The following is a 13,344-nucleotide window of genomic DNA, read 5'->3' as shown; positions in this document are numbered from 1 at the left end:
GCAGGTTTAGCAGGCCAGGGGGAAGCAAACCATTAAGCAGCGCCCCTCCATGGGCTCTGGATCAGCCCCTGCCTCCAGGTTCCTGCCTGTTTGAGTTCTGTCCTGACTTCCTTCAGTGATGAACAGTGATGTGGAAGTGTGCGCTGAATAAACCCTCCCCTCCCCGAGTTGCTTCCGGTCATCGTGGTTTCATCACAGCACTAGAAACCCTGACTGGACGGTCTCCGTGTCATACTTCCTCAAGCTTTAGTCTCGCTCCAGCGGCCTGGGTGCCTACAGTCTCGCAGCAGGCTCCATGCACAGTATTCCTTAGGGTCCCCAAGCTAGACACCCTTAAAGCCAGTCAGCCACAGCCTTTTGAAATCTACCGCTCGCACAGGGTGCTAAGCCACTCCTCTATCTCCATCCTACAGGACACAGCAGTCTTGGGCTAAGGTCGCCCCTCCCACGCCCCCCACCCCCCCCATCCCCCCACCCCCTTCATGAGTTACTTTTCTCTAAACCTTAGGGCCTTTATCTAAGAAAGAAGCTGACCAGCAGCAGCTACCCCAAGAGTGGGAGAGACTGGAATGGAACCATGAGACTAGCTTCCTTCCGCAGAGTGGCCTGACAGCTGTCATTGCCATCCTAACCCCACCCGCTTCCTCCTCATGACTGGTTTCTGCCTCCTATCAGCCTGCCTGAATACATGGTGCTACCCCATACCTGACAGCTGTGCCTTGTCCCTCAGGACCTGTCTCATGCCTCTGTAGGCATGCCCTATAGACATCAGGGCTGCCCTTGGGTGCCCCTCCCTCACTCCTAAGGCTCAGAAGCCCTCCTGCACCTCTGGCCCTACTCAACAAACTCCTTGGCTGCTGGACTTGATGGTCTGTCCCTCCTACCAGACTCACACTGGGCTGGGCTCAGGCCTTCTCAAAGCCTCTTGAGTGGGCATTTCTGGGGCAATATTCAGAAATTATCTTTCCCCTTCTTCCTCCTCCTCCTCCTTCTCCTCCTCCCCTTCCTCCCCTCCTCCTCCTCTTCTCCTCCTCCTCCTCCTCTTCTTCTCCTCCTCCTCCTCTTCTTCTCCTCCTCCTTCTCTTCCTCCTCTTCTTCCTCCTCCTCCTCCTCCTCTTCCTCCTCCTCCTCCTCCCCTTCTCCTCCTCCTCCTCCTCCTCTTCTTCTCCTCCTCCTCCTCTTCTTCTCCTCCTCCCCTTCTCCTCCTCCTCCTCCTCCTCCTCTTCTTCCTCCTCCTCCTCCCCTTCTCCTCCTCCTCCTCCTTCTCTTCCTCCCCTTCTCCTCCTCCTCCTCCTCCTCCTCCTCTTCCTCCTCCTCCCCTTCTCCTCCTCCTCCTTCTCTTCCTCCTCTTCTTCCTCTTCTTCCTCCTCTTCCTCCTCCTCCTCCCCTTCTCCTCCTCCTCCTCCTCTTCTTCTCCTCCTCCTCCTCTTCCTCCTCCTCCTCCTCTTCTTCTCCTCCTCCTCCTCCTTCTCTTCCTCCTCTTCTTCCTCCTCTTCTTCCTCCTCTTCCTCCTCCTCCTCCCCTTCTCCTCCTCCTCCTCCTCTTCCTCCTCCTCCTCCTTCTTCTTCTTTGTGATTGTCCTGAGCCATTTAAATGCTGAGCAAAGTTTAGAAAGCGGGTCTCAGCTTCTTTGAGCTCTCCAAGGACAGGATCAGAACCCCATTTGCTGTGCACACAAGACCTAACCCAGTCTCTAGCAAACAGGCAGTATCTGGCAATTGCTTGTTCAGTGACTCAAGAATCATTCCTCGGGAGTGATAAGGTCAAGAGGGGCCTGGCCCTGCGTGGCAGGCACACCACCCAGGGTAACTCCCAGCAGTCAGCTAGTGCAGTGTTTCCAGCCCTGTTCGACCCTACTGCCCCCTGGGGAAACCTACAGGCGAGTCCAGCAGTGGCCTTGCTCTTTAGCTGTTTGAGACACACTTTGTGGTCCAGACTGGTCTCAGAGTCCTGATCCTCCTGCCTCAACTTCCCAGTGCTGGAATTATAGGCCTGCAGTGTGTGTGTGTGTGTGTGTGTGTGTGTGTGTGTGTGTGTGTGTGTGTGTGTGTGGAGATTAAACCCAGGGTATTAAGTATGCCCTCTACTACTAGGATACATTCTCCCACTCTTTCAACATCTATTTTTGGGCCAGGCATGGTGGCACACACTTCTAATTCTTTCTCTTTCTTGGCAGAGTTTCAGTGAAACCTGGGCTAATATTAAAATAGATAGATAGATAGATAGATAGATAGATAGATAGATAGATAGAGATAGAAGTATGATCAATCTGGTCTTCATCTTCCTGCCTCTACCTCCTGAATGTCAGAATTAAAGGCCTGAGCCACCAGGTATAACTCAAGCATTTCCTTCCTTCCTTCCTTCCTTCCTTCCTTCCTTCTTTCCTTTTCTCCTCCTCCTCCTTGTCCTCCCCCTCCTTCTTCCTCTTCTTCTATTTTTTTTAAAAGATTTTATTTTTTTATTGTATATGAGTACACTGTAGCTGCCTTCAGACACACCAGAAGAGGGCATCGGATCTCATTACAGATGGTTGTGAGCCACCATGTGGTTGCTGGGAATTGAACTCAGGACCTCAGGAAGAGCAGTCAGTGCTCTTAACCACTGAGCCATCTCTCCAGCCCCCCTCTTCTTCTTTTTTTAAATTAAAGACTCTGTTCCTAAAAATGAGTGCAATATTTGAGAAGTGCTATACCCAGGTAGTTGTTGTTTGTTTGTTTTGTTTTGTTTTGTTTTTAACTTAGAAAGAAAAACAACAACAACACAACACACGTTTGGAGTTGCTCCCTGCCTGTTTCCCACAGATATTTGTTTCATTCATTTCCCCAGAACTACAAGAAGACACAGGCTCGGGTGTATCACCAACTAAGTCAACAGCAGTAAAGACTCCGTTTGTAGAGCCTTACTGCTCTGTTGTGTTGTCAGAGCAAACAGAGCACCAGCACCACAGAGTGCCTTGCCCTGTGGAGGTTTACTGAGCTCTTCCTGACAGAATACGCTGGGAGGGGCTGCGGATGTAGCCTGTGGTATAACTTGCCTAGGCCCTGGTGCTTTGGGTTTAAATGCCAGCACTGGAAAAGAAATCACTGGAGGAGCTAGAGAGAAGGTTCAGAGGGTAAGAGCACTATGTGCTCGCAGAGATCTGGGTTTGGTTCCCAGCACCCCCATGGTGGCTAGCAACCATCTCTAACTCCAGTCTGAGGGGGATCTGATGCCCTCTTCTAACCTCCACAGGCACTGTGTGCATGTGGTGTACATAGATACATTTAGGCAAAACACTCGTAACACATAAGGCAATAAATAAATAAATCTTAAAGGAATTTCTGGAATCCAGACCCAGACATAATCATATCTATCTTGAGCCTTATTTTGCAAAGGTATCCAAGCATAGTACTATTATTATTATTATTATTATTATTATTATTATTGCTGTTGCTGTTGTTGTTATTGTTGTCAGGGTTTTTTTTGTTGTTGTTTATTTGTTTGCTTGTTTGTTTTGAGACAGGGTCTCTCTGTGTAGCCTTAGCTGTCCTGGAACTCACTCTGTAGACCACACCAGCCTCACATTCAGAGATCTGCCTGCCCGAGTGCGGGGATCAAAGGCAATGTGATACCACAGCCCTGCTTCCTAAGTGTGATCCTTTTCTTTTTGGGATGCTTTCTTCTCCCAAGGCCTGCTCGGAATCTGAATGGAGTCTCGCCAACACATGCCTTAAGTTTTCCTCCTTATTTCTGTCGTACACACATCAATTCTATATAGTTTACTGCACATAGTTTTCCACTGGGAACCTGGGAAGCCGTTTCCTTGCAAACCTTTCTCCGCTGTGCCTCTGGCATTGCAGTATATCATACTGTAAGGTGGCAAACACCAAGGAGTCTGATATACCCATTCTCTGGCAAGGAGACACATCCGGCTTTTTGCTTTGCCGAGGACTGAACTCGGGGTCTTGTACATCTTCGGAAAGCACTCCGTCTCTGAGCTGTGCTCCAGCTCTAAATCTAGGGACATTGTGACATTACTGGTTTATTTTACTGTACTATTGAGGAAACAGTGCAAGGAAATACTGACTCGCTCCGAGGAAAGGACTGGTTAAGGAATTCTAAATGCTCTGCTGGCACCGTTCACACAGCTTGTGTTGCTAACCCTCAGGGCTACTGTTGTAACTCCTGATATTTTTCATTGTCCTGTGAAAATTAAGTGGACATTTTTAGAGTACTTTACCCGAGACACGTTATCTGGAGGCAGATCTTGCACACAGCTTTGTCTTGTGGAAAAAATCGTAGGATCTCGAAAGATAAACTATGGGCAATAGTAAAATCATTTAATGATAATTTCAAAAGAACCGCAGGCCAATCTTGTAAACCTATTTTAAGGGTTTTTGGTTTGGTTTCTTTTTTTTTCCGGAGCTGAGGACCGAACCCAGGGCCTTGGGCTTGCTAAGCAAGCGCTCTACCACTGAGTTAAATCCCCAACCCTGGTTTGGATTCTTGAGACAGGGTTTCTCTGTGTAGTCCTGGTTGTCCAGTAACTTGCTCTGTAGACCAGGCTGACCTCAAACTCAGAGATCTGCCAGTCTCTGCCACCAAGTCCTGCTTTATTTTACATTTTTGTTTGTTTGTTGTGTGTGTTTTTTTTTTAATGCAGCTAAGCTGCTTGAGCATCTTGAAGAGCTTTGTAGCTCTCTCCTGACATCTAGTGGACAAACATGCGGCACTGCTCGGTTAGGCAATCCCAAGGTCCTATGAGAAGCAAGGGGATCACAAATTCAGAGCCTGCTTGAGCTAACACTGTACATTCAAGGTTACATCAAGCAATTTAGTCTCAAATTAAAAAAAAATAAATAAAATGAGCCAAGTGTGGAAGTGGCATCACACCTCCAATCCCAAGAGGCAGGCAGATCTCTGTGAGTTCAAGGCTAGTTTGGTCTACACAGCTAGGTCCAGGACAACAAGGACTACACAGAGAAACCCTGTCTTGAAAAAAACAAATAAATAAATACAAGAATAAATAAAAAAATAAACTAGCTAAGCAGAAAGTATATATGAATATATATGTGTGTATATTTGTGTGTATGTATATATGTATATGTGTGTGTGTGTGTGTGTGTGTGTGTGTGTGTGTGTGTGTGTGTTTTAAGGCTGGGGATATAGTTCAGGGCCTGTCTAACTAAGGTGTGAGGCTCTGGGCTCATCTCCAGCAAACAAGTCTGTACTCTGTGGAGTACGCACTGTGTGTAGCACCGTCCTGTAAGCCCATCCCTCAGGAGGCAGAGGCAAGCCTGGTCTATGCAGTGAGGTTCAAGGCAGTCTGGCCTGTATAGTGAACCTGTCTCAGAAGAAACACGCTGCAGATGCTCGCTCGCTTGCATAGATAAAATGTACATGTTCATTTTATCATCTGAACTGGAAACCCCTGGGGAGTTGTTTACATGCTCCTAGTGGGTAAATTGCTTGTTCCACAAACGTGCGGACCTGAGTTCAGATCACCAGAACCTTTGTAAGATGCAGGGTGTGTTGGCAAATGCCTGTAACCCCCAGCTGGGAAGTGTGGAAAGAGACCAAAGGCTCCTGATGGTCTGCTGGCCAGTGAGACCAGCTTAAATAGTGAGCTCCAAGTTCAGCAAGCAGCCCAGCCTCAGAGAGCAAGGTGGAGAGCAATAAAGAGACGTTCAACGCTGGTTGGGAAGCTTACAAACCATTGCGGAATATAATGGAGCTGACTAAAATCTGAGAGAGGCCTGGGCTGTGGCTTACACGTCCAGTTCTATGAGCACTGTTTTTAATCCCCAGTACTGGGGGAGGGGGGCAAAGAAAATATTCATTGTTATTAACATACAAAAATGTATATAAAGCAAAATGCCATGTGTATAAAGTAGAACTCCCTGGAAAATAAAGTGTGTTTGCTTGCAAACACATACAAAACATAAATCAGGCATGGAAAAGCTGTCTGTTTAGGGAAGAAGGATGAGAAATTAAGAGGGCTTTTTTTTTCTTGCTTTTTTATGAGATAGCTCAGGCTGGCCCTGACCTCATTCTGTAGACCAGGCTAGCTTCATACTTGCAGTGAGCCTCTGCTTCCCAAATGCTGGGGTTAGAGACACGAGCTGCTAAGCCCAGCTCTGCCTACATAGAGTTTGAGATGAGGGCTGGCTATGCAGCTCAGGCTGTCCTTGAACTTGCCACCCTCCTGTCTCAGTCTCTCCACTTCTGAGACCATAAATGTGCACAGCCACGCCCAGCTCTGCCTTTGACCTGCCTGACCCTGATAGATAGTGGCACTGAGCAGCACCCGTAGGCTTCTGAGGTGTTTGTGTTTCTACCCTTAGGGCCTTTGCCAATTCAGGGGGAAAAGTGCTCCCCTTCCGATGTGAAGAGTGTGTGTGTGTGTGTGTGTGTGAGAGAGAGAGAGAGAGAGAGAGAGAGAGAGAGAGAGAGAGAGAAAGAGACTGTATATCTCTCTGTGTGTTTGTATCTGTGTGTGTCTGTATCTGTGTGTGTGTCTGTATCTGTGTGTGTGTCTGTATCTGTGTGTGTCTGTATTTGTGTGTGTGTGTCTGTATCTGTGTGTGTGTCTGTATTTGTGTGTATCTGTCTTTATCTGTATATGTGTGTGTCTGTATCTGTGTGTGTGTCTGTATCTGTATCTGTGTGTGTCTGTATCTGTGTGTGTCTGTATCTGTGTGTGTGTCTGTATCTGTGTGTGTCTTTATCTATGTGTGTGTCTGTATCTGTGTGTGTGTCTGTATCTGTGTGTGTCTGTATCTGTGTGTGTGTCTGTATCTGTGTGTGTCTGTATTTGTGTGTGTCTGTTTTTATCTCTGTGTGTCTGTATCTGTGTGTGCCTATATCTGTGTGTGTGTCTGTATCTGTGTGTGTCTGTATTTGTGTGTGTCTGTCTTTATTTGTATATGTGTGTGTGTCTGTATCTGTGTGTGTTGCCCTCCTTCAGAGTTGGTTGTCTCCTCACCCTTCTGTGGGTTCTTGGTATTAAATTTAGGTCTCCGGCTTGCACAGCAAGCACTTTCACAGGCTGACTCATCTTACCAGCCCTTGCTTGTTTTTGAGACCAGATTCACTCTGCAGTCCAGAGTAGCCTTGAATTCTCCATCCTCCACCCACCCCCAGGCTCCTACAGTGCCACCCCACTTGCTTTCTTTTTACACTATTGTCATCATCTTTTAAAATTATTATCATTATCCTGAGTTAGGGTCTCTCTCTGTAGCCCTGGCTACCTCAGAACTCACTAGGTAGACCAGGCTGACCTAAACGACACAGATCTACCCACCTGCTCTGTCTTCTGAGTGCTGGGTTAAAGATGTGGACCACCGCCCCCGGCTTACTTTGTCTCTGAGCACTTTTACATCTGTGCACCTCATGCATTCCTGGAGCCGGAGGCGGGCAAAAGAGGATCAGCTCTCCGGGAACTGGCTTCTCAGATGGTCGTGAGCTACCCTGTGGACTCAGGTCCTCTGCAAGAATAGAAAGTGCTCTTAACCACCGAGCCACGCCTTCAGCTCCTAACTGATACCCCCCTTCATTGTGGAAAACACTAACAACATAGAATTTGCCATCTTGGCCACTTACCAAAATGTAAAACTAATTAATGTCACAATTCTGCTCACCATCTACTCTCGGAACTTTTTTCCCCCTCCAAACAGAAACTGTAGTCACTGAGCACCCCCTCTCAGCCTCCCTTCTAATGCATTTACCTAATACATTGCATTTCTAAGAAGTGGCCTATTCTAGAACTTTCATTTAGGTGGGGTCATCCAATATGTGACCCTTTTGTCTGCCTTTTCCCACTTTTTGACTTACTTTTCTTTACAAGTTTTATTTGTTTTTGTTTTATACATATGAGTGGAGATTTTGTTTTGTTTTTGTTTTTTTTTTTGTTTTTTTTTGTTTTTTTTTTGTTTTTTTTTTTGGAGCTGGGGACTTGCTAGGCGAGCACTCTACCACTGAGCTAAATCCCCAACCCCTTGTTTTTGTTTTTGAGAGAGTCTCACTATGTAGGCTTGGCTGCCCTACAACACAGTCTGTACACCAGGTTGGCCTTGAACTCACAGAGATCTACCTGCCTTTGTCTAAAAGGTCTTGGGTTGAAGGAGTGCACCACACCGTGCCCAGTAGTCTGAGTGTTTTGCCCCTGTGAATATCTGTACATCATGTGCCTGCAGTGTCCAAGAAGGCCAGAAGATGGCGCTGGTTTCCTGGAAGTGCAGTCACAGAAGGTTCTAAGCCAGACTTTCAACCTTCCTAATACTGTGACTCTCTCATAGTTTCTCATGTTGTGGCGACCCCCGCCCCCCACCTTGCTCCCCAAACCATAAAATTATTTTTGCTGCTCTGTTTAAACTGTAATTCTGCTACTTTTATAAATCTGTGTGTTTTCCAATGGACTTAGGTGACCCCTGTGAAAGGATCATTTGCCCCCCCCCCAAAATGGTTGCACTCCGCAGATTAAGAACTGTTGATCTGGGCTGGAGAGATGGCTTAGTGGTTAAGAGTACTGATTGTTCTTCCAGAGGACCTGAGTTCAATCCCCAGCAACCACATGGTGGCTCACAACCATCTGTAATGGGATCTGATGCACTCTTCTGGTCTGTCTAAAGACAGCTACAGTGTACTCATATAACTGAAATAAATAAATATTAAAAAGGGGGGGCATTGTTTTTCTAAGCGATTGTGTGGGTGTTGGGAACTCAGATTTTCTGTAGAAGCAAGAAGAGCTCTTAACTAGGGAATGGTTCCTAGTGCAACTAGTCTACATAGTACAAGACCTTCAATCTGTGGGATGAAGCCACCTACATTTAGGGAGGGTCCTCCCTTCTCAATTACACCACTTTAGAAGCGCCCTCACAGATGTGCCCAGGAGTTTGTCTCCCAGGTGATTCTAGATCCTGTCCAGTTAACATGCAACATAAACCATAAGAGGTATGTTGTGGTTTGAATAGACGTGACTCCCACAGATTCATGGTTTTGAATGCTTGGCCATAGGGAACAGCACTATTAGGAGGCATGGACTTGTTGGAGGATATGCCACTCTGGAGCTGGGTTTTGAGGTCGTGTATACTTGAGCCACTCCCAGCGTGGCTCACAGTCTCCTCCTGCTGCCTGTGGACTCCTTCTCCAGCACCACATTGTGGACTGATGTCTGTATGCAGGTGAGGGCGGGCACAAGATAAGGCAAGGCCTGTGACTGGACAGTGAAAAAGTAAGGCGGGCGCAGAGTTTTGGAGAGAGGAGAGAGAGGAGGAAAGAAGAAGAGAAGGAGGAGGAGAAGGATGACCCATCCATGTGTGGCTTTAATTAGCCACAGGTAGCTATGAAAATCCTGTAAGGGATGGATTGTTACAGGACAATTTGACTTATCTGGGTGGGCAGCTTATATCAATATCAATTGGCTCTGAGTTTATTGTGTGGACGTTTTGTGGAGTGAGAATTTACGGATATAAATCTGACTGATAAATTACAAGCTTCTAGAGTTTTGATTTTACCGGGTTACTGGGAATTGTGACTGTGGGGCCGGTGAAGAAGCAACCTGCCAAGGGAACTTAGCAAGTCGGGTGGAGACATTTTGAGAGTTCTGGGCCAGCCAAAGAGTCTGCCGAGTCTGGCTGACCGAGTGAGACCGCTGGCACCAGGTGGCCCACGGATGCCAGCGCTAACGTGAGGTGGAGTTCCTGTGTTTAATATTTACCACTACACATTGTGTCACCCTGCATGGCGCCATGCTTCTTCCCACCGTGATAATGGATTGAACCTCTGAAACCAGCCCCGGTGAAGTATTTTTCTTTAGAAGAGTTGCAGTTGACCCGGTAGTGGTGGCTCACATCTTTTATCCCAGAACTTGGGCGTCAGAGGCAGGCAGATCTTGAGTTTCAGGCCAGCTTGGTCTACAAAGTGAGCTCCAGGACAGCAACAACCATAAAGCCCAAACGAAGACAAGGCACTGGCATAGGGTGGGGATTCGGGACACCATATTGTCATGCAGCGACTACGTTCAGCTTTTGGAAGAACAGCTCGCATCTTTCCATAGCAGCAACACTCCTGACACTCCTGCCTGGATGTTTCAGCTTCTCCTCATCTTTTTTTTTTTTTTTTTTTTTTTTTGGTTCTTTTTTTCGGAGCTGGGGACCGAACCCAGGGCCTTGCGCTTCCTAGGCAAGCGCTCTACCACTGAGCTAAATCCCCAGCCCAGCTTCTCCTCATCTTGCGCATACTTACTGCCTGTCATGGTAAATATGAAGTCATGTCTCACTGGACGTTCAGTCTTTCACCTCTGAATCGGATGCTAACTGGGCTTTCCCACAGTTATCTTTTCTAATCGAATTAAGGAATGTCCCATTTGGTCCCAGGGTGACGAGTGTTTTCATCACGCAATGGTGCTAGGTGCGTGTCCGCCAATACTTTGTCTCTATCAACTGATATGATTGTACAATTTTCTCATCATTCTATTGATCTGACATCCCCCCTCACCAACTTTCCATTTCTAAGTAAATCTCACTTGGTCATGATGTGTATTTTAAATATGTAAGAGTGCGCCTAACTCTGTGTTTAGTTTTCGGGAATTTTGTTCAGGCTTCTCGTGCATAGCTGTCTGTAAGATATGTTGGCTAAGATTATTGTTTGTATTCTGGGTTTTGGTGCCAGTAATCAAAGAGTTAGAGAATCCCTTTCTCTTCTCTTCTTTAAACACTTTGTCAAAGATTAAAGTTAATGACCGCCTCCCACCCCCAGCCCTCCACATACACACACAGGATTTCTCTGAGTAACAACCCTGACTGTCCTGGAACTCACTCTGTAGACCAGACTGGCCTTGAACTCACAAGAATTCACTAGCTTCTTCAGACCAAGTGCTAGGATTAAAAGTGTGTACCACCACTCCTGGCTTAAAGTTAATGTCTTTTTTAATTGCTTGGTAAAATTTACCACAAAAGTCACCTGGTCCTGTGTGATGGTTTGCATATGCTTGGCCCAGGGAGTGGCACTACTAGAAGGTGTGGCCTTGTTGGAGGAAGTGTGTCACTGTGGAGTGGGCTTGGAGGCCCTCCTCCTAGCAGCCTGGGGATGCTCAGTCTGTTCCTGGCTTCCTTGGGTTGAAGATGTAGAACTCTCAGCTCCTCCTGCACCAGGCCTGCCTGGATGCTGCCATGTTCCCTCCTTGATGATAATGGACTGAACCTCTGAACCTGTAAGCCAGCCCCGATTAAATGTTGTCCTTATAAAACTTATATTGGTCATGGTGTCTGTTCACAGCAATAAGACTCCAACTAAGACATCCTGGATTTTCTTTCTTAAAATGCAGAGACGGCTCAGTGGTTAGGAGCGCTTGTGGATCTCACAGAGGCCCCCGTTCAGTTCCCAGCACTCACTGGCAGCTCACAAGTGTCTGGAGGTCCAGTTCCAGGGGACCCAACACTCTCTTCTGTCACACATGTGATGTACATACAAACATGCAAGCAAAACACTCATACACATACAATAAAGAAATTGGGATAGAGAGATGGGATCCAATGCCTTTTCTGGTGTGTCTGAAGACAGCAACAGTGTACTTATATATAATAAATAAATAAATCTTAAAAAAAGACTTAAAAGTTTCAATGTTTTTAATTTTTGCTTCAATCTCTTGCAGTCCATTAAAAACTTGTTTCTATTTAAATTCCTTTAGTCCTAGGGACTTGTTCTGTTTAAATATAAGAAAGCAGACTTGTGGGGCTGGAGAGATGGCTCAGCGGTTAAGAGCACTGACTCCGCTTCCAGAGGTCCTGAGTTCAATTCCCAGCAACAACATGGTGGCTCACAACCATCTGTAATGAGATCTGATGCCCTCTTCTGGTGTGTCTGAAGACAGCTACAGTGTATGCATAAAATAAATAAACCTTTTTTTTTAAAAAGAAAAGAAAGCGGACTTGTTCATCTCTCTTGTATTTGATTGTTTAAAACCGTACTTTTACCATCATTCTGCCGAGTTTTTGTTTTTTCTTTTAGAACATTTACATCTTTAGGCTGATGGTAGTGACCCACTTTCATTTCCAATCGTATTTATTTGTTTCTGTGATGTTGGGATGGAACCAGAAGCGTGAGCACGTTAGAGGTGGTGTTCTGCCACTGAGCGGCCCACCCTGCCGTTGTAGGCATTTTCACTATTTTTATTAAAGATTCAATTCTATACATTTTTTGGAGGTGTGAAACAGGATTTTTCTGTGCAGCCCTGACTATTCAGGAACTCGTTATGCAGACCAGGCTGACTGGGAACTCAGAGATCCAACTGCCACTGCTTCTACAATGCCGAGATTAAGGCTATGAGCTCTCATGTTCTATGGAGCTTCTCCTCTTCATCTTCCTCCTCCTCCTCCTCCTCCTCCTCCTTTTTCTTCATCATCTTCTTCTTCATCTTCTTCTTCTCCTTCTTTTTCTCCTTCTTCTCCTCCTTCTTCCGGTTACAATAGACATGTATTTAAAGTGAGACATATGTAGAGCAAATAATTCTTTTTCTTTTTCTTTTTTTTTTTTTCGGAGCTGGGGACCGAACCCAGGGCCTTGCGCTTGCTAGGCAAGCGCTCTACCACTGAGCTAAATCCCCAACCCCAGCAAATAATTCTTAAATTGTGATTGGGGTTGAAATAACCTCATAAAGATATGGGGAGGCCAGGCGCACCCACAGATCTTAACTACAAGATCACTACAAGACCACTCTTCTCTCTCCTTTCTTTCCTGAATAACCTCTCTCTGATAGGGTTCAAGGTGGAATTAGTCCTCCTCATATTTTGTCCACTGGTCCTTAGGCGAGATCTGATGCCTCACAGTCAGGTCTAGGGCTCTCTTCGTTTGAAACATTGTCCTTATAAAGGTCCTCAGGAAGCCTTCTTATGGCTTCTTTTACATCTTCAGTTTCATGTACTGTATCATCTCGCATTAACTCCAGTTTACTGAATCCTGTAGCATCATAACACCACATTCGAAAACCATCCCGCCACCCACTTGATGCTGCAACTGCGGGTCTGCCCTCCATTTGACCCCTTCTTCTTTATGATTTTTTAAAAAAGATTTATTTATTTTATGTATATGAATGTACTGTAGCTGTCTTCAGACACACCAGAAGAGGGCATCAGATCCCATGACAGATGGTTGTGAGCCACCATGTGGTTGCTGGGAATTGAACTCAGGACCTCTGGAAGAGCAGGCAGTGCTCTTAACCACGGAGCCATTTCTCCAGCCCCTGTGGATCTGCCTTTATGTCTTTTTTTCTTTCTGCTGTAATTTTACTCATTTACTTATCTGAGGCAGCATCTCCTGTATGTGAGGGTGACAAAGCTGAGGATGACCCTGAAATCCTGACCTTAC

At 46.2% G+C, this 13,344-nt stretch overlaps 1 protein-coding gene and 1 pseudogene across 1 annotated transcript in view; both read right to left on the bottom strand.

Annotated features, from left to right (window-relative positions):
• Prelid3a (PRELI domain containing 3A) overlaps nucleotides 1-13,344 on the bottom strand; it is a 33,081-nt gene that overhangs the window by 17,644 nt on the left and 2,093 nt on the right. Inside the window, exon 2 of the mRNA XM_087593535.1 lies at nucleotides 7,283-7,466. Within this exon, the coding sequence (XP_087449661.1) occupies nucleotides 7,283-7,466 (184 nt within the window). The remainder of the gene's footprint in view (nucleotides 1-7,282; nucleotides 7,467-13,344) is intronic.
• On the bottom strand, nucleotides 8,780-13,012 carry LOC147999858 (cytochrome b-c1 complex subunit 7 pseudogene; annotated as a pseudogene).

The sequence above is a fragment of the Rattus norvegicus genome, chromosome 18, assembly GCF_021556685.1.
Source record: "Rattus norvegicus strain SHRSP/BbbUtx chromosome 18, alternate assembly SHRSP_T2T, whole genome shotgun sequence".
Classification (NCBI taxonomy): Eukaryota; Metazoa; Chordata; class Mammalia; order Rodentia; family Muridae; genus Rattus; species Rattus norvegicus.
Note: the sequence above shows the minus strand (reverse complement) of the source record. Positions and strands in the feature narration are given on the sequence as shown.